We start from the raw sequence: 23,590 nt of genomic DNA on the forward strand, positions 1-23,590 counted from the left end.
AGTCAGTGTTGTTGTGGGTTTCGGTTATTTTGCTGTTGTAGGCTGTAAGGACCTTTGAAATAACAGAAATCATTTGGCGAAGTGATATGAACATGTAATGCGGTCAAGACCTGCCTGGAACTACTTTTGCTGTGCATTTCCCTGAAAATAATTTAACACAAGCCCTATATTATCCATCCATTTTTTTCAGTGTGGAAGTAAGCTGTTTTCTGGTAATGTGTGAAACTTCCAGTTCATAAGCCGGCGAAGGGAAATAACAAGAGGAATAAGTGAAGTAAACGGTAAAACATTGTGTTCATAATTAAGATAATACAATAAAATATGATAAGACATACCAGTTTGCATTTGGCCATTTGTAAATTGAATGTGTCTGGCTTTCGGTATCATCTGCTTCCAGCTGTTTTTAGCTGTACAAAACAGCTCATTTCACAGCTTAATATTGATCTTATGGGAAAAAGAAGTGGATAATTAGAATTATTTTTTTTAATAATAATTATAATATAATATAATTATTTTATTTGATAATCATTATTATTATCAAAAGGCATTGAAACATTCTGTAAAAGTCTTCTTGCCCCAGGTAAAGGACCATCTTACCCCACATTTTGCACTGTCAACTGCACATGAGGGTATCTCACCGCATACCCTACAACCATGTCTTTGTTCCTTTTTATTGCTTTCCAGCTTTAATGCAATAAATCGATATTTTTGCAATAAAATAATATTTTTAAAAAATGCTATCCAAAAGTAAACAAATGGGACATTATGTACACTTACTGTAAGTTTTATATTAATAAAGTCAGAACCCTGTCAAAGACGTAAGGACTACCTACATGTTTGTTCAGGAGTGAGTATGTTTGGGGGTCAAGGCTCATGTACACACTGATTGACATCTTTCTTTGGGATTTCATAAATATGTATAAATCTATATAGCCAAGATTCATATGATAGCAGGCTGACTTTTTCAATTCATCTACATTTTCTTTCATCAGATCGCCTGCTTCAGCAGGCAGTCTGCATATTGCAGTCAGCACACGTCGGTCTTGCTGTTTGTTCTGCGTGTGTGTGTCTGTTTGAAAGAACGACGGGGGTGTATGGAAAGCCTCATACACCAGACTAGAGAGAGTCAGAGAGCGAGAAAACGAGAAAGAACAGAAAGCAGAAGGATCCATCTACGAATTAACAAAGAGAACAGCTGAATGATCATTCACTCTTGTGCAGAGAGGTGAGTACAAGACATTTCGGTTATGTGTGATTTAAATAGAAAAGCAGATGACTGTCATATCTCTGGGATGAACGCAAAAACCAGGTCAGGAGAGCAGGTCAATACACTTGTCTTGCATCTTTGGGGTCTGTTGTGGCTAGTTTGCATATGCCTCATCCTGTTGATCCTTCTCATGATGCCTTTTTTTTTTAATCGTAAAATCAAAGCTTGACTACTGTAATTCCGATCTCTCCGTCATGCTGTTTTTCCAGATTTTTAATAACTAGTGTAGTTTGAAGACAGGTGTCTGAGTAGCCACATTTTGTTGGTGTGGCAGATTCAGTCTTTTCATTAACATACGGCTGCCAGTGCACCCTTTGAAATGTTTGTTTTTGGGTTGCCATGCAACTAAAGTGAGTGGAACAGGAAATTGATGTGATGATAGATGCGACTTCACTCTAAGTGCATTCCGTGATTGACCAAACTGTTGAAACGTTCGCCCACACCCCTCTCACAGATACCTCTGAAGGTGATATTGTCAAGATTCAGGTTAACAACCAATTAGATGATGAAGATACTCCACAGACTGGTGTCTGTGTATTAAAATAGATCTTTTTATAGCATCGCATCATTCGCAGGGTCTCTTTGTCCTTGCCTTCTGGAACAGACATCAGCTCTCTCAGCTCCCAGACGTCTGGCTTCCTGTCTACGTATGATGTTCGTAAGACTTGTTCAAAATGTATCCAGTTCACACTATCTGCAACAACACAACCACACATTTGCGTCAGAAAACGACATTCAGAGACTTGCACCTGTGGCTGATAGTGTTAGAACCATTTCAGATGTACCACAAAAGATGCAACCGGATCGTCCAGGTTACTGTCTCTTAGCAACAGCGGGCCATTCACCTCCACTGTGCTGGTTGCCAGGAGTGACGATGTTTCTTAGAGCTCAAAGGAGAGAGTCATCGGCTAACAAGACATGCATATACAGTGCGCACTCTTTCTCTTTTAGATCTAACAGACTGCGAAAACCGCTAATATATTTCCTCTGATGGGCGTCAGAGGGAATTTGAATGACTCGGATGCGAGTGTAACTGAAATTTGACTCTTTTCACCCAGGTCTTTGCTGGTCGTTTCGTCTTGAAGAGCTACACAGATGCACACTCCAGCGTCCATGCTGATGGGGGTAGTGTTTGCTCCCTTGGGCCTTGTGCTGGTGTTCACCGCTGCGATCACACCGCAGTGGAGGGAGGGACAGGCGCGGCTGGGTGCGGCAGGACGGGGCGGAGCCACGGAGCTCCTCCTACTCCGTTCGGACGGTCTGTGGGAGAGCTGCCTGCAGGTGGTGCACTCCGAGGTCAAAGAGTGCTGGCCTGTGTCAGGGTCCTACCAGCGGGATGCCCGGGTTCGAATGGTCCAGGGTATGGTCCTGTCGTCTCTTTTCCTGTGCGGCGCAGGGATTGTCCTTGCCAGCGTGGGCGTCCGCTGCTGGACTGACATTCCGCTTAGGAGTGTAGCGGCAGCTGGTGGCCTGTTGGTGGCGTTGGCAGGTGTGCTCAGTTTGGCTGCGTTAGGAGTGTACACTCATAATCTTTCGAAGCTGGGGATCGAGGTGGATTCAACCATATCCGAGACGCAAGGACTCAACGTACACAAGCCACCCCGACTAACGTTACACCCGGCCGGGTCGCTGTATTTCGGGTGGGTGGGAGCTTGGGTACAGGTGCTGGGAGGGGCCGCGCTGCTCTATGGGTTTAAAAGCATGAAGTGTGCTTGCCACAAGCAGAGACTCAAAGACAGTGCAGAGATGTATGAGGTGAATTGTTAGATGGACCAAATGTTCAAACTCGGGGGCACCATAGAAGTCCACTATATGGAGAGAAATCCTGAAAAGTGTTCCTAAAAAAACACCATTTCTTTACAACTGAAGAAAGAAATAATGAACATTTTTGTTCTGAAAGTGAACTACTCCTTTAAGGCCTGTTCACCAAGAATAACTATAACAGTAACTCTATAGACCACTTGCAAACAGTGATGTTTATAGTGGGTGGAGCCTATTTGGTGGCAGAAAATGACAGAAAAAGCCCATGGAATAAAAGAATAAAAAAATGTAAGTTTGAGCATATATTTCAAATTTCTGACTTTATTCTCGCAATTCAACTCATCAAAATCCACTCAGAGACATGAATTTGTCCCATACTTCTGGCTCTTTTCCCCTCAGAATTCACAAACTCGCTATGGTTGGGTTAAAACGAGTTATGAAGTCTGCAATACGAGACATAAACTTGCATTTGCGAGTAAGAAAGTCAGAATTGTGAGATAAAATAGCTAAATGTTATGTAAAATGATATAGGTTTAAATAACATTTTATGCTGTAACTGTAGGGCTAATATAATATGTCCCCTATGAACTGCATATGTGAATATTATGTAAACCTATAGCTTAAATCAAATTTATGCTTTAAAAGTAGAGTAATCATAGCAGGTTTCATCCATTAGCCTGGCCGTTTAGACATTTAAACAACGTCTGTATTTTTTTTTTTAAAAAGGTTTGGATTCTGATTTTGACATTCAAAGGCACAACAATACATTTTTTCTGTTATTCCATGGATTCTACCCGTTTCCCTCCACTTGTTACCAGTGTTTTTCTGCCACCACAATGTGCAAGCAGCTGCAAGTGATGTAACTTTGACGTCTACTCCAAATTGGTCTATATTAGTGTCCATACCAACAAACCATAATGTTGTTTGTTATAAATGTACACTGCAGTTTTGTCGTCTGCTGCTTTAATGCTCAACTTCTTCACAGTAGGGTTAATTTATTAGTCAATGTTTTAGTCATTTATTTTTCTGAAAGCAAATTCATTGACATCACTCATCTGTGTAGTTATTAGCGTTATTGCTGTAGGTAGAACGATTTTAAAACTATATCCACCTATTTTTCCCATAAGAGCGGGCGCGGCCATTTGTAAACTTAATCAATCTGGCTTCCGTTGTCAGTCACTTCCAGCTATTCTTAGCTGTACAAAACAACTTGTTTTGCTGCTTGATATTGCAAACTGGTGTGTCTTACCATGTTATTTTTAAGTATTATCTTAATTATGAACACACTGGTTTGTAGTGCAAGCACTATTACAGTTTACTGCTCTTTGTTATTGTTTTCCCTACAGTTGCTAATGAACCGGAAGTCTTGCACATTCACCGAAAACAGCTTACTTTCTCCTTGAAAAATATGATAGATCATTATCATTCTTGGTGTGAATGGGAAGCAGGTTAAAGGGATAGTTCACCCAAAAATGAAAATTTGATGTTTATCTGCTTACCCCCGGGGCATCCAAGATGTAGGTGACTTTGCTTCTTCAGCAGAACACAAACGAAGATTTTTAACGAAAACCGGTGCAGTCTGCCAGCCAAATAATGGAAGTGGATGGGCACCAAACCTTTAAAAGTAAAACAAAACATGCACAGACAAATCCAAATTACACCCTGTGGCTCATGACGATACATTGATGTCCTAAGACACGAAACGATCGTTTTTTTGCGAAAAACTGAACAGTATTTATATAATTTTTTACCTTTGATACACAGCCACGTCCAACTGCCATGAGCACGAGCTTTTCATCCGGCTCGTTACATGTGTATGCGCTCTGGCGTAGTATACGCAAACGCCGTAAGGGGAAATTAGTGAAAAGTCCCGGATGAGTTTGCGCAAGCAAGCGTAATCTTTTAGCTTTAAATCGGTTTGAACAATCGGGATAAGCGCAATTAATTACCATTTTGAAAAACCCTATACCCACACTCTCTGTACACTGTGTAAACAATGAGTGTCGTATACACGCGACAGATCACTTCCGGCGTTTGTGTATTCCACGCCAGAGCGCATACACATGTAATGTGCCTGATGCTAAACTCGTGCTCAGGACAGATGGACGTGGCTGTGTATCTAAGGTAAAAAATGATATAAATACTGTTCAGTTTTTCGCAAAAACGATCGTTTCGTGTCTTAAGACATCAATGTATCGTCACGAGTCGCAGGGTGTAATTTGGATTTGTCTGTGCATGATTTTGTTTACTTTTAAATGTTTGGTGCCCATCCACGTCCATGATAAGGCTGGCAGACTGCACCGGTTTTCATTAAAAATCTTCGTTTGTGTTTTTCTGAGGAAACAAAGTCACCTACATCTTGGATGCCCTGGGGGTAAGCAGATAAACATCAAATTTTCATTTTTGGGTGAACTATCCCTTTAACACAGAATGCGTTTCTGCATTCTTGTGCACTTTATAATATTTATTTATTTGTTTATTTATTTAACCGTATTGGGAATAGCTTTAGCCTTTAAGTTCAGTCAACTTTTAAAAACACGACTTGAAACGTGTTTTTTTCTACTTCCATGCGACGCGCCTCATTTAAACGCAGTACCTCAGTTGATAAGACGATGACATTATAGATTGTATTAGTTCTCTGTATCGTAGCAGTTTTGCTGTTCATCATGACAGTACTGTATTTTTCTTCCCTAAAGCTGTCGTAAAATGAAAGCAATGTACTAGAGCCACGTTGGCATTTTTGGCTTTTCCCGCTAGTGCGTGAAATATGTGTCATGTGTCATTTCGCGCAAGACTTACGGCTTGAAAACAATTTGTAACATATTTATCTGTAATAAATTACTATCTGTACCTGATAAATCGTTGTAAATACGTGTAGTTTTAGACTGTGATACTATGTTTGTTAGACTACTGGTAAATGTTTCCAAAGCAAAGCATTTTTCTGCTGTCCATGTCATGTGAAAAACAACTGCTTGTAATATTTCTGTCAGCACACCTGCTCAAATTATCTATTGGCTTGTCTTGCTAACTAATAATGATTTTGCCAAACAATTTGTTTGGGTAAATACATAGCAACCTGAACCTGTACATTCCCACATCACAAGAGCTGAGGTCAGATCAGACTCAAGTTTTTTTTTTTTAAGTTTCTTGTATTGGATTGAGCAAGACAATCACTCTACTTAGAAAATCTGATCAATTGTTACATTAAACATACACCAAAACATATCTATGCGAGGATAAATTTTTGCTTTGCAGTGTATTAGAGCAGAATTACTGTCTGGTAAGATTGTATTTTTTTAATTTATTTAAAATATTTTTTGCAAAATAAGCATTTAAACCAATTTCAGTGAAACAAGTGTGGTAAGAGTGGCTTTGGCTCTGTTTAAACATACTGTAATTGCGCATTTTGTATAAAAAAAAGCAAATGACAAACATTCAAATCTCATGTTTCTATTTCTTCTTTCTTTTTCACATCTCTGTTTACACCCTGTGTGTATAAACAAAAATGAAAAGCAACATGAAATAAATTATCATTACATTTTGGGATTTTTCCTTTGTCAGGAGACACAAAAAAACAAAAGTCACTTAACACTAACTGCTCTCTACCAAGAGATGAGTTTATCAGTTTTTGACAACAATGTCTTTATAACCAGTTTTTGTCTTGGATAAACAAAAAAACTGTGATGTTAAAAATAAAGCTACAGATGGAAATATATATAAACAGCCATTATATGCATGATTATACACTGCTGGTATAAAAACACAGAAAGACTCAAAGAAACAGGCGAGTGAGTGTGAAACACCTCGTGAACAAAACACAGGGCGCCACTGTGTGGCAAATCTGGGGAAATGACCATTGCTGGCATTTAATACAAACTATGCACAATGAGGTATCTTTTTTTCCTCAGGAAATATAGTTTTTCCGAGCCTGTTAAACTTGTTTTAAAGATCTGCACTGCCATACAATTTTTTACATAATAAAAAAAAAAACACATTCTTATAAAAGCAATACTTTCTTGTCTATCATGTCTGAACATACCGGAAACATTCATAAAATATTTTTGACATATTAGGGGAAACCTTACACACATACCTGACGTAAAAACAAATATGGATTATATTAATATAATTAATCTAAAATATATATATTTTAAAATGACATACATCAGTATAATCAACATCCTTTAGCAAGTGCCTAAAGTTAGATTTGTTCATTTGCCAGCATAACGCAGTTCATAAATTCACGTACAGCAGGAATACGAAGTAGTTTTGAAAAGCTCCAGATGATAGATCCTCTGATAAAGCAGCCAGTGCTCTGCAATTCAAATCCATATATTTATCCCAGTGTTGGACTTTCATTTCTCATTTAGTTACGTTTCAATACAGTACAGGAAGAAAACGGTTGGATTCACAGTATCTAAGGTGTCATATGTAAAAGTAGTTCTCTGTAGTTTCGTCTGTGAGTGTTGTATGCGTTTGCATCAGCACCTGCGTCTCTGTAGAAGTGGAGCCTCCGTCATGAGTTGCCTCTGCATCTACCAATTGTTCTCCGTCACTCAGATTCAGATTGCTTGGCTCGTCGTTGGCCTTGGACTCTGTGTCTATGCTTGGCGAGTCTGTCTGTTTGTACTGTCTGTCAATGTCCTGCAGCAGCTCTTCATTTAACTTCTTCCAGTGACGGAACTTCTCCGGTGAGAACTCAGAGTCCTCCAAAATCTTGTTAATCAGCTGAAGTTCTGCTTCCTTCGCCTAGGAAACACCAGCAGACAGTGAGAAACGAAGAGACAGCTGTGTGCCTGTCCTACTTTACCTGGGTATTTACATACACTACCAGTCAAAAGTTTGGAATAATTATAATAAAAAAAAAGGTTTTTAAGAGGTCTCTGATTTTCAGCAGTGCATTTATTTGATCAAAATACTGTAAAAACGGTAATATTTTCCAACTGTATTACAACTTAAACTTCAGTGTCACATGATCCTTCAGAAATCCTACTAATATGTTGATTTAGTGCTCAATTATTAGGTGTTCAAGCGCATAGCACTGAACCCCTATCGTAATTGTTAGCATGGCCAAGGATCTATGTAAAATCTATGTACCTCTATGTAAAACTGACAGTGCAGACCAAACCGTAAGTCATAGAGACTTGAAACTTGGAAGGATTTTAGTACTAACAACACCATCAATGTCCCCAAGGCTCACCCCAATTGGCCTAACGGGGGCTCTAGTGCGATCAAAAGTACGAAATCACTCGAAATCGCTTAAGTCGCTGGAATCCTTGGCTCACGAAACGCTAGATTCGATCATGAACTTTTTGGGTATTTTGGATTTTTTGGAAAAACCTGCAAACTAGTCCTAGGTTTTTCGCCCCATCGAAACCAAACCAGTGCAGAAAGATTCTCTGGAGAGTGAATATGAATAATTATATTAAAAAAAATAACTTTCAACTTACCGTCATAAATCGCAACCAAAACTTTTGAAAAGAGGCAGGGCCACTTTTAGTAAAATGCCTATAATTCCTGAAGATGAGGTATCTTCGCTCAGAACGCATATGTAAGAGCTGAATCTGATGTCACATAAAAAAAAAGTTGCAGCGCTCTGCCACTTTGGTGGCACTATATGAGGGAAAACCATAAAAATGTCTACAACTACAGTGCCTTGCAAAAGTATTCATACCCCTTAATTTTTTCCACATTTTGTTTTGTTGCAGCATTATGTTAAACTGCTTTAAATTAGTTTTTCCCCACATCAATTTACACTTCATACACCATAATAATGACAAATCAAAAACCAGATTTGCAAATTTTACAAATTTATTAAAAATAAAACACTGAAATGAGTACATTGCATAAGTATTCATACCCTTAACTCAGTCCATAGTTGAAGCACCTTTACAGCCTCAAGTCTTTTTGGGTATGAAGTGACAAGCTTTGCACATCTGCATTTGACAATTATCTCAAGCTCTGTCAGCTTGGATGGGGGCTGGCAGACATTTTCTAGAGTCCTAGTTGTTCCGATCATCTTCCATTATGGATAATGTAGGCGACATGCTTCTTTGAACCTTCACTGCAGCAGATTTTTTTCTGAACTCTTCCCTAGATCATGCCTTAACGCAAGTCTGTCACTGAGCTCTACAGGCAGTTATCTTGACCTCAGGACTTGGTTTATACTCTGATATGCATTTTCATCTGTTAGACCTTTTCTGAGAGGTGTGTGCCTTTCTAAATCATACTCATTCAAATGAATTTGCCACAGTTTAACTCCACTCGAAGTGTGGTAACATCTAGAAGCAATATGAATGCTCCTGAGCTAAATTTCGAGTGTCCCAGAAAAGGGTATGAATACTTATGCAACGGGATCAACCTGTTTTGTGCTTTGTCATTATGGTGTATGAGATGTAGATTGATTGATGTGGGAAAAAAAGTAATATAAAGCAGTTTAACATAATGCTGCAACAAAACAAAATGTGAAAAAAATGAAGGGGTATGAATACTTTTGCAAGGCACTGTATGCAACCATTTGTCCTATTAACATGAAAAGCACTATGCATGGTCATGGTTCAAAGTGCCAGAAGTGTCTACAAGGATATTTGCGCCTATTTTTGAGCACCTATTAGAGATGGTTAACGGAGGCCACTTGGGGACGATATTTTTCAGTGGTATAAACAATTGTACATTGTGCGTTATTCCCCACATATACGTACAATATTTATATTATATAATAAGACTCCTCATTTCAGACAACTTTGCCTCTAGAAATGTACTGCTACCAATCACAATGTTTGTTAAATGATTGAGAAGATGTAAAAAAAAAACCTCCCTTTGTGAACTAGTCCTAGGTTTTATCTGGAAAAACACAGCAGTACAATTCTCCGGATTCTCTAGGTCAATAATTATAAAAAAAAAGTTTAAATTTACCCTTTGGGAAGCTATAACGGGTTGTTTAAAAAAGGGGCCTCCCTATATTTACCCTATAAAGTCTAAAGGAAAACTCAAAACTTCACAAAACTTGGTGAGCTCATGCGACAGGTGATTCTAAACAAGCATGCAAGTTTTAAGGAGATCGGACCACAGTCATTGCTATAACAGTCATAAGCGTTAAAAAAACATAACATTTCTATAGTAAATTACCTGGATTTGCCAAAAAAGCTTTTTTGAATCATTGATTTAGGTGGTTACAGGCTTGCTACGTAATGTCTTTTATCATATGCTATAATGCCTTAAGGCGCTTGAACCCCGGTAATTGCTTAATTGATCATTTATCAATTATTTTTGGTGCTCAATTATTAATAATGATTATTATTATTATCAATGTTAAAACATATTTTTGTGGAAATTGACTTATTTGAGAATTCATTGATTACTATAAAGTTAGTAGTTAAGCCCTTATTCCAAATAGAACTCTTTTGTTCTGAAGACATTACACATGTCTTTGATGTCATTTTTGATCAGTTTATCGATTTCCTAATAATAATAAAAGTATTAATTATTAAAAAAGTATTAAGAAGCACATCTGTTTCAACATGAACAATAAGGAATGTTTCCTAAGCACTAAATCGGCATATTAAAATGATTTCTGAAGGATCAGGTCACAATGAGATCTTAAAATATATTAAAATAGAAAGCGTTTTTTTTTCAATAGTACTAATATTTCACAATATTTTCCTCAAATAGGTGAGGTCATGGGGAGCATAAGAGACTTCTTTTAAAAACATTTAGTTAATATTAACTTGTCCAATTTTGACTGGTAGTGTAGTAAATTTATGATTGACGTAGGAAGTTAAAAATAATAACAGTTTATGCTGGGTTGTTAGTGTTTGTGTGCATAGATGCAAGTCTTACCTTAAGTGTACTCTGGAGGGCACGGAGTGTGTGTATCTTCTCATTGATAACAGGGTTTTTGTTGCGTTTGATGAAGGATTTACGTAGCTGGTCGTGAGTCGTCGGCTGATTCTGTCCAATCAGAGACACTCCTCCTTTCTTCAGGCTGTGGAACATTTCATCCATCTCATCTACTTTTCCTTAGAGACATAGCAAGATTTGGCTTGTTCAATGAAAGCTTTGGTTTTTATTAAAGAACTGGTTTTCTTGACACAGCTTTGAAGGCGCTACAAGATATAGAGAGGCTGATTTACGATGATCCTTTACCTGCAATTTTACTGCCCATTGCTTGTGAAATGGTTATTGGCTCTGACATCCTGTTCTGCTTTCCCTTTGTTCGAGGAAGTGTGTTTGATTGTGTTTGAGTTTTCTATGACAAAAGAAAGAAGAATCTCTGTTAAACATTTAATGTAATAAAGGAAAGGTACACAGCCATTTTCCTCATTTGTAAGTTTAGGTAACAGAAAAAAATGTAACACTTTACAATAAGGTGTCATTTGTTAAAATTAGTTAATGTATTAACTAACATGAATGAACAACACATTTATTAATCTTAATAAATTCTGTAGAAGTATTGTTCATTCTTGGTCCAAGTTAACTAATGTAGTTAACTAATTTTAACTAACCTTATTGTAAAGTGTTACTGAAAAGTGTTCTTTTTATTGTAAAGTTCTGAATTTATAGCAAATGATCCAAACAGCTCTTCCACAAAATGAAGGTGAAGTGGCAATATTTTATACTACAGTTCAAGAATTCTTACTTTAATTCAGCAAGAATTAATTAAACTGATCAAAAGTGAGAGTATGGCCATTTATGATTCATGGCTTTCACAAAATGTTTCAAGGTTTTCACAAAAATATTAAGCAGCTGTTTACAACACTGGTAATAACATAAATGTTTCTTGATCAGCAAATCAGCATAGTAGACATTAGACATAACATTTTATAATACATGAAAACATAATATATTAAAATAGAAAAATATTATTTTAATTATAAAATATTATATACACTACCAGTCAAAAGTTTATGAACAGTAAGATTTCTAATGTTTTTTTTTTTTTAAAGTCTCTTCTGCTCACCAAGCCTGCATTTATTTGATCCAAAGTACAGCAAAAAATATTTTTACTTTATGAAATAACATTTCTATTTTAATATATTTTAAAATTTAATTATTTTTTCCAGAGATTTCAAAGCTGAATTTTTAGCATCTTTACTCCAGTCGCATGATCCTTCAGAAATCATTCTAATATTCTGATTTGCTGCTCAAAAAACATTTATTATTATTATTATTACATTGAAAACAGCTGAGCAGATTTTGTTCAGGTTTCTTCGATGAATAGAAAGCTCAGAAGAACAGCATTTTTCTGAAACAGAAATCTTTTGTAACATTATAAATGTCTTTATCATCACTTTTGATCAATTTAAAATATCCTTGCTAAACAAAAGTGTCAGAATCCTGACAAAAATGTACTCAACTATTTTAAATATTAATAATAATAATACAAATGTTTCCCGAACAGCAAATCAGCATAATAAATTGATTTCTGAAGGATCATGTGACACTGAAGACTGGAGTAATGATGTTGAAAAATTAAGCTTTGATCACATGAATAAATATTTTTTTTTCAAATATATTCAAATAGAAAGCAATTATTCTAAATAGTAAAAATATTTCTCAATATTACTGCTTTTGCTGTATTTTAGATCAAATAAATGCAGGCTTGGTGAGCAGAAGAGACTTCTTCAAAACACATTAAAAATCTTACTGTTCGAAAACTTTTGACTGGTAGTGTATTTCACAAAAAAACTATATAAATATAATATATTTCACAAAATTATAGTTGTACTGTATTTTTGATTAATCCCCAAGCTTTTCAACTATAGTGTAAATATCTGAATATCTATTTTGTGTTTCACAGAAAAAAATAATCATACAGGTTGTCTGTTTGCACATATGTGTCTGTTTTCCCTCACCGTGTGGACTTTTTTCCGATGAGAAAGTGGTGATCGTGACGATTCCTCCTCAGATTCAGTTTCACTGTAACATTCTGGCAACAAAAACATTTTGTATTGACAAAGTAGTACAGCATATATACCATAAAAATGTGTTAACACACATACTACGGCAAAGAGGTGGAGTAAATCTATTTCTGTCTGAATCAATCAAACAAAACATACACTCTGACTGCTGATTTTCACGCATGATTGACAAAATACAAAGAGGTTCTCATGTAGTGTTTTATCGAAGCAAGTATTGTAGTACAGATTTAATTTGGCATTGCATATTTTCACAGAACTTGGCAGTGTAAAGATGCCAGCTATTAAAAATAACTGAATGTGAATGTGTTGTTTTCCTACCTTCTTCACTGTCTGGCTGACTTTGAACATTTTTCTTATGTTTCTGAATGGCTGTGATTAAGCAATTAATCCATCTGTTAAGACAGAGAGAGAGATCACTTATTTATCAGCAATTCACATGTTTGTCATTTATATTGTGTCGTATTCTGTGAAGGCCAGTAGGGGGCAGAGGTGATCTGTGAAAAATTCTGAAATGGTAAAAATTATTGAATGTGTGTGTGTGTGTGTGTGTGTGTGTGTGTGTGTGTGTGTGTGTGTGTGTGTGTGTGTGTGTATGCTGTAGTACAAAGCAATAACATGAGGTGGGAGTGTTTAAGAGGCTAAAAGCTTTGGCATTCACACTATCTCCAGTGCCACAGACAGACCGACACTGTTGCTCTCTATGTCTGACTCTGCTGCGTCTGCTGACTCACTGCTTTACTGCAGCTCCTCAAGTGCCACTCAGGAGGTCAAAGTCATTAAGATTCATTTTAGAGTTCAAAGCTTTCATAATGAGGCTTAGATCGACAAGTGCAACCTGGCAACCGAATATCTGGACAACGGTGTCTCTAAATAATGAACATAAATGGCTTAAAACTCTTTCGATGAGACAAACTGAGTCATCTGATATCGGTCTAATATTATCGTTTGGCAAACGAGTGGGGGAATGATTGATGATAGTTAACATAACTGCCCGAGGTTCTCTCCTGAACATCATATCATCAGCTCTATTTTTAGAGGTAACAAGCACCTGAGCTCAACTGGTCATGGGACAAATCATGAAGTGTAAAAGAGAGCTCCAGTCTGTAGTGCTATTACATAAAGTGCTCCAATCTGAATTACTGCAGAGGTGCCATGCAGTGGCTGATCTAACATTAATAAAATCACAAAAATATGTTTTTCCAATAACAAGTACAAGCCTTTTCAGCTTGTTCACGGCATTATATTAATTTACATTAAATGCAAATTGCTGAATTTCTTTACCATTACAATAAGGGTTCTCAACCAGGGGGCGTCTGCAAGCTTCCAGGGGGCCCAAATAAGTCTTAGAATTATATTAAATTATTTAAATTTAGTCATTTAAAAATAATCTTAAAAGTATAGTTCACTTAAAAATTAAAATTGTGTCATTAATTGCTCACACTCATGTTGTTCCAAACCCATCAGACCTTCATTTTACCTCAGAACACAAATGAAGATATTTTTGATGAAATCCGAGGGCATTCTGAACCTGCATAGACAGCCACACAACTGACACGTTCAAGGTCCAGATAGATAGTAAGGACATAGGGAAATAGTCAATGTAACATCAGTGGTTTCAACTGTAATTTTACGAAGCTACGACAAAAGATTTTGTGCGCAAAGAAAACAAAAATAACTTTCAACAATTTCTTCTTATCCGTCTTCACAAGAATATCGTGACGCATACGTGTGATGCTGCTGACGCAGGAGCCGGTTTTCTGACGCAGAACCTGGATGCGCTATGCCTTGTTTACAAGCAGAAGAAGATGCACACTGAACATAAAACAGTCTTTGTAAACATGTCTGAAGATTTTGACAGAGAGGATGACTTGCAATTTTTTGCCCAGCCTTACTTATTAAAACCAGAATATACAGACTAAAATGAACTAAAAAAGATCGATGCCAGATCGCCGACTCCTGCATCAGCAGCACCACATGCATGCGTTGTGATACTCTTGTGAACAAGCATCAAAGACTGACACGGAAGTGGAGAAAATGTTGAATTTGTTATTTTTGTTTTCTTTTTGCACAAGAAGTATTCTTGTAGCTTCAAAAAATTACGGTCGAACCACTGATGTCACATGGACTATTTTAATGATGTCCTTACTACCTTTCTGGGCCTTGAACTTGTCAGCTGCATTGCTGTCTATCCAGGGTCAGAAAGCTCTTGGATTTCATCAAAAATATGATGCGTTCACACTTGTCATTTTTGGTTCGATTAAAACGAACCCTGATGCAATTGCTCTGTTAGTGCAGTTTGTTTGCAATTCCGAAACCCCGGTGTGCACCAAACAAGCGGACAGAGACCGTTAAAAAGATCGGTTTCGGTTCGCTTCCAAACAAACTCTGGTGCGGTTCAAATTAAATATGAATGCAACACAGACCAAATACTTCTAAACGAACCAAAAACAGGAAGTAATGACAAGATACGACGCTATGCGACATGATTTCGCGAAGGGAACAAGCGGTGTATCCAAAACAAAACAAGCAGAGAGCAACCGTAGATCAACAAGGAGGTAAAGTTCCCTGTATCACTATGCCTTTAGGTTTTGGTATCTTTAGGTTCACTGTCAAAAATGCCAGTGTGAACGCTAAGTGGACCAGGACCAAATGTATCATTTCCCTTTTGATCCTGACCAAATGAACCAAACGAACCGAACTACAAGTGTGAACACACCTTTAATTTGTGTTCCGGAGAGAAATGGTTTTTCAGGTTTGCAACGTCATGAGGGTGAGTAATTAACAGTGTTGGGCATGTTACTTTAAAAAAGTAATTAGTTATAGTTACTAGTTACTTCTCACAAATAGTAACTGAGTTACTAACGGAGTTACATCATTATAAAAGTAACTAATTACCAGGGAAAGTAACTATTGTGTTACATTGAAATTTTTTTTTCAAATATGTCAAATAACTTGGATGCCCACAATATTAAATGTGTTAAATAAATAAAACATTGTACACTAATCTAAACTATTTTGATGTTGCTGTGGGACAATGTAAGAGACACCTTCCAGAGATTAAATATCACGTTATAGAGCTGAAAATATTCCAACATTTTTGATCATACAGATAAGAATAAGGTATAGTTAAAAACGGCAAAGGGTCTACTTTTACTGTGTATTGTCATAATAACAACAAAACAAATGTGCTTTTGTAAAATAAAGAAAATATACAGGGTGTGCTCTCTGCTGTCTCGGTCTTATTTACCACTCTTCACAGACACGTAAATAAAACAACCTGAATCTTATCGAATACCTGCCTCACAGACATGATACAAATATTTATAGGAAGCTTGAAACCTCTACTTTTAAATTAAGTAAGTCACCTCGAAAACAATTATTCTCTGATAAAGTAATCCATATGACACCAACGCAAGCTTCAGTTTTTCCTGTCTAAACTCATCTCTAATGTAATCACACCCACAAGCCACTCTGCTTTTCAAATTTCAAACATCCACGTGAGATGCACGGACATGTAGCTAAACGTCCATATCACCTCAGTAAAAAAAAAAGTGAACATTCAAAAAAGTTCATCTCAGCTACTTTTCGTTTCTGGAAGAAGATGAGAGAAGAGGAACAAGCCAGAATTTACTTCAGAAGAAGAACGCAACACATTGAGATGCGCAGCTTGATCCAGTGGAGATCATTCTGATGAGTAGCCTAAGATTACTTTATTTATTTAAACAAGTATACTATGTAAATGTAACAGATTTAGCCATTTAGGCTAATTTTCATCTGCAGTCCCTGGCATGTTGATGGTAAAAACCAAAGTCAGAAATACACAGAAAAGCATATATTCCGGCAAACATAGTCACAGACCAAAGAGGACAAAACAAAAACAAAACAAAAAAATAGCCGAGAGAGAACCTACTCGGATGAAAACCGCTTCAGTGAGTATTATAGTAATGCCGCAATTTATTGTCATTAACAGTAACAGCATTGTAAAGGGGGAAACAGTCATTTGTTTTGATTATTTGCTACTGAAAAAAAGTAATGCTGTTAATATCGCAGTTTATTTATAATGCCGCTATTCCCATCACTGGTAATTAATGACAGAATTTTCATTTTTGGGTGAACTATGCCTTCAAGCTATTAGCTAAAGTTGATTGCTTGTTATCAAAATGTTTATTTTATCATTTTTATTCTCAGTAATATAAAGCAATATGACATACAGTATGTACTTTCAAAGATACTAATTATTAGGATTAAGAATAAATTTCCCCTGCAAAGTCTCAGAGCCGACTTGCAAGGTCTGGAACTCTGTCAGATCTTGTTTACACCATTACCTAATTTGCATAATTGCTTTAATTAATAAAACAGCGCAGATAGTGTAAAAATAAACTCGTCTGTCTATTCTAAACTCTCCCACACAGTGTTTGCACTATTTATGAAGTCAGCCTATGCGCATTAAACTTAAAAAAAAAAAAAGTACTTTAACACATCACACACTCCACCTATAAAAACACAATGTCATTGCATCTAACACATCCATTTAAATTCAAAGGTCAAAGCACAATCATTTGCACATGAAGAGAAACTGCAGTTGCACAGCACGATCTAATCATTGTGACATTTGCGCTACTCAATGATTTTTACGAAATGCTCTCTGAGCTATAAAGACATGAATGACTTTCGGCAGAGAAAATGCATGTTTATATGCAGTCACACTCACTTGCTCATGTCGGTTACATTATCAGCAGCGAAGAAGAAATTCTGGAAGCGCTGATGGCACATTTTAAATACACTAGGAGAAAAAGAGAACGAGAGAGAAAGATCAGATGATAATACCCATTAATCTTAGGGCAGAGGCATTAGCAGCTTAATGAAAAAATAAAAAACTCATTTGTCATCGTGGTGGCAGGTTGTGCTGTTCAGTGTCTGTGGACTGCGGGGGAAGCTCTGAGGAACGTAAAGTGTAATTCTGTGATTCACACATCTTCAGCTAACTGCCCTCCTGCGTCTGATACTCTCACTCTCACAGCCAACCACAAACACAGAGTCCGAGGAGACCGACGACTTCTGTTTCTTTATGACAGTGTGAACACAAACAATCACGCTAAACGGGCTTTAATGTCGTTCAGTCAACAGATACGCTTCCCTTCATATTTGACTTCGACTGCAAAAAAATGAATGGGTAACCAGAGCCAGCATGTTCGGTATAGTGTAGAAGATACTCACTACTTCCTCTTGTGTTCTCCTGCACTCTCTATACTGTAGCTGCCGATCTTGATTAAGCCTTCAGCCTTCTCCTCCTGCAAAAATATATGGGTTCAACAATTAAGTATATGTACAGTACAGACTTTGTTAAGAGATACACGGATATTAGAATTCTGAGGGATACCGATAAGCTGATAATTAGTCTCATGTTATGGATAAATGCTGATATAGGGAACACTGGATGCTAAATTCACTTTTACATGGTGTTTGCATATAAATATGTCTTAGCAGTGTGTGGACACAACCACCCTACGAAGATAAAAAACCATTCACTCCTAAACAGTCTCTATTATCAAGCCGTCATATTGACGTCATATTGCTCAGAACATACATTCACCATTAATTAAGAGTTTGCATTCAATAGACTCATAATTTGATGCTTATTAATGGTAAGGTTTTTGTTAAGTTTAGGTGTGGAGTAGGATTAAGGGATCTAAAAATAAGATCATGGTACTTACTACATTTACATTTCTACACTTTCTGGGTCTGGGAAAATTTCAGTTACATTGCTCATTATGGAGGGTCACAGAGCTTTTGGACTTCATCAAAAATAGCTTAATTTGTGTTCTGAAGATGACCTAAGGTCTTACAGGTTTGGAAGGACATAAGAGTGAGTAATTCATGACAACATTTTGGGGTGAAATATCTTTTAAAATAAAGTGCTGCCATAAACTGCCATCTGTGTAATCAATTATTATATTAAGAATTATTAAAAAATTGTTAAACTGAAAGAAACCCTCCTTGAATGCATTTTCATCTATACTAGAGATGCACAATATATATAGCACAGTAATGTTTTGGACGGATGTCCAATTGTTTATTTTCTCCTATTTTTTACATTTAGATGACATTTTTCATCATCTAATGCTCATTTACAGTTCATATTTAACCACTAAACCAGTCTTAAGTAGCACTGGTATATTTGTAGCAATAGCCAAAAATACATTGTATTGGTCAAAATTATCGATTGTTCTTTTAAGCAAAAAATTGTTAGGATATTAAGAAAAGATCATGTTCTATGAGGATATTTTGTACATTTCCTACTGTATATATTTAAAAATAAAAATTTTGATTAGTAATATGAATGGCTAAGAACTTAATTTGGACAACTTTAAAGGCGATTTTCTCAGTATTTAGATTTTTTTTTTTGCAACCTTGGATTTCTGATTTTCATATAGTTGAAAATATTGTCCTATCCTAACAAACCACACATCAATGGAAGCTTATTTATTCAGCTTTCAGATGATGTATATTTATTTATTTTTGCTCAATTTTTCCAACAAGTTATTTTGTCTCAGTAACTTAAAGGAATAGTCCAGCCCAAAGTAAACATTCTGTCAGAATTTCTATAATTTCTATCAATTTGTTCAATCATATTGTTCCAAACCTGTATGACTATCTTTTTTCTGAAGAACATGAAATGTAATATTTTGAAGAATGCTGGCAAACATATGGTTTCCCATTTGCTTCCATTGTGTGGACAAAAATACAATGGAAGTCAATGCGGACCAAAACTATTTTTTACCATCAACAGAAAATGACAGACAGACTTTACCTTAAAAAAAAAAACATGCAAAATCACAACATTATAATCCACAGTATGTAGAATTTATATTTATTTAAAGATTTTTTTAATATTTTTCTTAAATATATTGACCAGTCATAAGGGTCAATTTCTTGAAATTGAGATTTATACATCATCTGAGGGTGCAAAAAAAAAAAAAAAAAAAAAATCGAAATACCGAAAATCGCCCTTAAAGTTGTCCAAATGAAGTTCTTAGCAATTCATAAATGAATTGAATGAATATGTATGAACATGATCTTTTCTTCATATCCAAACAATGTCTGGCATAAAAGAAAATTCGCTAATGTATTTTTGGCTATTGCTACAAATATACCTGTGCTACTTAGACACATATTTTAAATATGAACTGTAAATGAGCATTAGATGATGAAAAATGTCATCTAAATGTAAAAATAGGAGAAAATATAGCATAATTAAATGTCCAATATCAGGCATCAGTGCTATATATATTGTGCATCTCTAGTATAGATGAAAATGCATTCAAGGAGGTTTTTTTTTCAGTTTAACACATTTTTAATAATTCTTAATATAATAATTGATTACACAGATGGCAGTTTATGGTAGCACTTTATTTTAAAAGATATTTCACCCAAAGATTTTGTCATTAATTACTCACCCTCATGTCATTCCAAACCTGTAAGACCTTAGTTCATCTTCAGAACACAAATTAAGATATTTTGATGTCCAAAGTCCAAAAGCTTTGTGACCTTTTATAATGAGCAACTGAAATTTTCCCAGATCCATAAAGTTTAGAAATGTTAATGTATCGAAAGTACCTTGACGCATACATTGCAATTGCAATATTGTCGACAATGACGGAGGAGGGTGACGTGAGGGTGACACAAATAGCATTCTCATAGCTTTGTAAAATTACGGTTGAACCACTATTTTAACAATATATAGGTCCTTACTACCTTTTTTTAAGTTTACATTTTTAAGTTACATTGCTGTCTATGCAGGGTCAGAAAGCTCTCAGATTTCATCAAAAATATCTTAATTTGTATTCTCAAGATGAACGAAGTTCTTGGGTTTGGAACAACATGAGGGTGAGTAATTAATGACAGAATTTTAATTTCTGGGTGAACTATTCTGAACCAATTCTAACTATTAACAAGCTGCTTATTAGCATACATATTACTAGCATACTGATCATTTATTCATACCTATAAAGCACATATCCTTTTTTTTAGATCCCTTAATCCTACTCCACACCTAAACTTAACTACCTTACTATTAATAAGCATCAAATTATGAGTCTATTGGATGCTAACTATTAATTAATAGTGAATGCACGTTCCCTATTATAAATTGTTACCGAGATTACTTTGTACTACTTGTAACTTGTACTAACCTGTTGGCTGGTATACCAGTACAGTGTAGGACCTTTCAGGACAAACCAAAATCTCTGCCATTTCTGAGTCATGAAGACATTTGCTTCTTTTCTTTTTTTCCAGAGCCATCCGTCACAGTCTGGACGGCCAAGTTCACGACAGGACACCCTCCGGCGGCTTAATGCCGTCCGCGTACCTAAATTGTACATATGAATCACGAATTATTTTGCAATGGATGAAATAAGATATCCTAGAAAAAATCCTGCAAAAATAGTGAATGAACAAATCCCTGACCTTTAGTTGAGCTCTTCTTGTTCTCCTTTTCCTCCTTTGGTAAAAAAAAAGCAACATATAATTAGTTTGAGATCATAGGGTTTAAAGAAGACCTTCTGCTGATTTGATCAGAATTGCCACATTAGGACCACTTTATTGTATTGTTGTTTATCACGCTTAAGGGCAGCACAAGGGTGACAAATCATTATAGTATGCGGTAGTATCCAAAATGCAAAAAGTGCAAAGCATACTGAGTTGTATGTCATATCAAATTAAGGTTTATAAATGTTTTTTTTGTACTTACTCTTAGCCCTGCCATGTCAGGGAGGGAGCTTGTGCTGGATCGGTTCTGCTCTGAGCTTTGTGGGGACGGACTCCTTTGTGCAGATGAATCTGTTTCCAAACTGTTTTGACTTCCACGCTGAGAGTCTATAAAAGTGAAGACAGATTTAAACATTTTTTCGACAGCCTATAAGATGAATTCAAAGCTATAAATGTCTGTAACCTAAGCAACAAATCTATATGTTCAGCAGCAAAGAATAGCAAAGAAACTATGGCCGATGAAAAGATTAGCTGAAATAGAATCAATTAAAGCGCTGGTTCAGGCTATTTTATGCTGCTTAGTACTAGTTCAACTGTAAAGCCATGCTGTTGATTAGAAAAATATACAATTGAAGTCAAAAGAATTTGCAGAATCTGAAAAATGTTAAGAGGGATTATACAAAATGCATATTATTTTGTATTTAGTTTTGACCTGAATAAGATATTTCATATAAAAGACATTTACATATAGTCCACAAGAGAAAATAACAGTTAAAATTACAAAACAGTTGTCTTGAACAGTTAAACTCAGGCTATTATTAAGAAAATTACTTCAGGTCTTACAAATTCTTTGTTTTTTTAGTATTTTGTGTATTTAAATCCTTTCCAAAAATGACTGTATGATTTTGAGATCCATCTTTTCACACTGAGGACAACTGAGGGACTCATATGCAACTATTACAGAAGGTTCAAATGCTCACTGATGCTTCAGAAGGAAACACGATGCATTAAGAACCAGGGGTGTAAACTTTTGAACGGAAAGAAGATGTGTACATTTTTCTTATTTTGCCTAAATATCATAAAATTTTCATTTAGTACTGCCCTTCAGAAGCTACAGAGTATACTTACATGTTTCCCAGAAGACTAAATAAGTTCAAATTCAACACAAGGCGCTTAATGCATTGTTTTTTTTCAGTGAGTGTTTGAATCTTCTGTAATAGTTGCATGTGAGCCCCTCAGTTGTCCTCAGTCTAAAAAAATGGATCTTAAAATCATACATTTATTGTTGGAAAGGATTCAAATACACAAAAATGCTGAAAAACAAACAAGTATAAACAAATGACTTATGAAAAACTATCACTTAAAAAAATCAAGTGTATGTAAAATTTTTATAAATTCAACTATTAATTTCTCTTGTGGACTATATGTAAATGTCTTTTATGTGAAATATCTAATTCAGGTTAGTACTAAATATTTTTTATAATCCCTCTTATTTTGGTCAAATAATTAATATTTTGCAGATTCTGCAAGGGTGTTGTCACGCGGGTGTGCAGGACGAGACGAGACGATAGACGAGATTTACAATCAACAATAAATTTAATAGAAATCTCCAAGATGAACAAGGCAGGAACAGGCAGGAACACAGAGGGCTTTCACACACATCCAGGAAACGTTAAAGACCGACAAAAGACTAAACTCAAAGACAGACTTATAAAGGGCAACTAATTATCAAACACAGGTGACACAGATGACTAATGATTACAAGGACAGGTGAAACAGATAATGGCTAAACACAGGGCTAAACCAAATGAACACAGAATGGCAGGGGAAGACAATGGGAGAAACCAATGACAGACGGGGTTGTGACATCACGCCCCCCTCCGGAAAGGCGCGTCCTCGCGCCGTGGAGAAAACGAGAGGGGCGGAAGAACAGAGTACATAAGGGAGGAGGCTTGGGCGGAGGACGGTACCCCTGGAGGGGGACAACAAACAAAGTCAACAGAGTCCAGGGGGGCGACGAAGGTGGGAGGAGCCAGGGAGGAAACAGGAGGGGCCTGAAGCAGGAGGAACTGACCCAGACCACAGCCATGATGACGGCCCACGGTGGAGCCGACGGAGGGAGGAGCCATGGTGGAGGAAGGCGTGCCGACTCCAT

General features: G+C 36.3%; 2 protein-coding genes across 4 annotated transcripts in view; one reads left to right on the forward strand and one right to left on the reverse strand.

Moving 5' to 3' along the window:
• Positions 1 to 1,077: 1,077 nt before the first annotated feature.
• cldn23l (claudin 23-like) lies at positions 1,078 to 6,199 on the forward strand. The gene is made up of 2 exons (XM_073826768.1): positions 1,078 to 1,225; positions 2,326 to 6,199. The coding sequence occupies exon 2, from the start codon at positions 2,363 to 2,365 to the stop codon at positions 3,032 to 3,034; it is 672 nt and encodes a 223-aa protein (XP_073682869.1). The 5' UTR covers positions 1,078 to 1,225; positions 2,326 to 2,362; the 3' UTR covers positions 3,035 to 6,199.
• Positions 6,200 to 6,458: 259 nt separating this feature from the next.
• The window catches only part of cnksr1 (connector enhancer of kinase suppressor of Ras 1), a 57,286-nt gene continuing 40,154 nt past the window's right edge, over positions 6,459 to 23,590 (reverse strand). For all 3 annotated transcript variants that reach the window (XM_073826766.1, XM_073826767.1, XM_073826765.1), the window contains 10 exons: positions 21,698 to 21,822; positions 21,415 to 21,448; positions 21,141 to 21,316; positions 18,166 to 18,239; positions 17,660 to 17,731; positions 13,267 to 13,340; positions 12,883 to 12,956; positions 11,174 to 11,276; positions 10,868 to 11,046; positions 6,459 to 7,777 (listed from right to left, as the gene is read on the reverse strand). In XM_073826766.1, coding sequence (XP_073682867.1) covers positions 7,454 to 7,777; positions 10,868 to 11,046; positions 11,174 to 11,276; positions 12,883 to 12,956; positions 13,267 to 13,340; positions 17,660 to 17,731; positions 18,166 to 18,239; positions 21,141 to 21,316; positions 21,415 to 21,448; positions 21,698 to 21,822 — 1,235 coding nt within the window. In that variant the 3' untranslated portion in view covers positions 6,459 to 7,453. The remainder of the gene's footprint in view (positions 7,778 to 10,867; positions 11,047 to 11,173; positions 11,277 to 12,882; positions 12,957 to 13,266; positions 13,341 to 17,659; positions 17,732 to 18,165; positions 18,240 to 21,140; positions 21,317 to 21,414; positions 21,449 to 21,697; positions 21,823 to 23,590) is intronic.

Source organism: Garra rufa, chromosome 21 (genome assembly GCF_049309525.1).
Source record: "Garra rufa chromosome 21, GarRuf1.0, whole genome shotgun sequence".
NCBI lineage: Eukaryota > Metazoa > Chordata > Actinopteri > Cypriniformes > Cyprinidae > Garra > Garra rufa.

Excerpts from the sequence above, each read along its gene's own strand:
- cldn23l (XM_073826768.1), top strand. The coding sequence starts at position 2,363 with ATGCACACTCCAGCGTCCATGCTGATGGGGGTAGTGTTTGCTCCCTTG.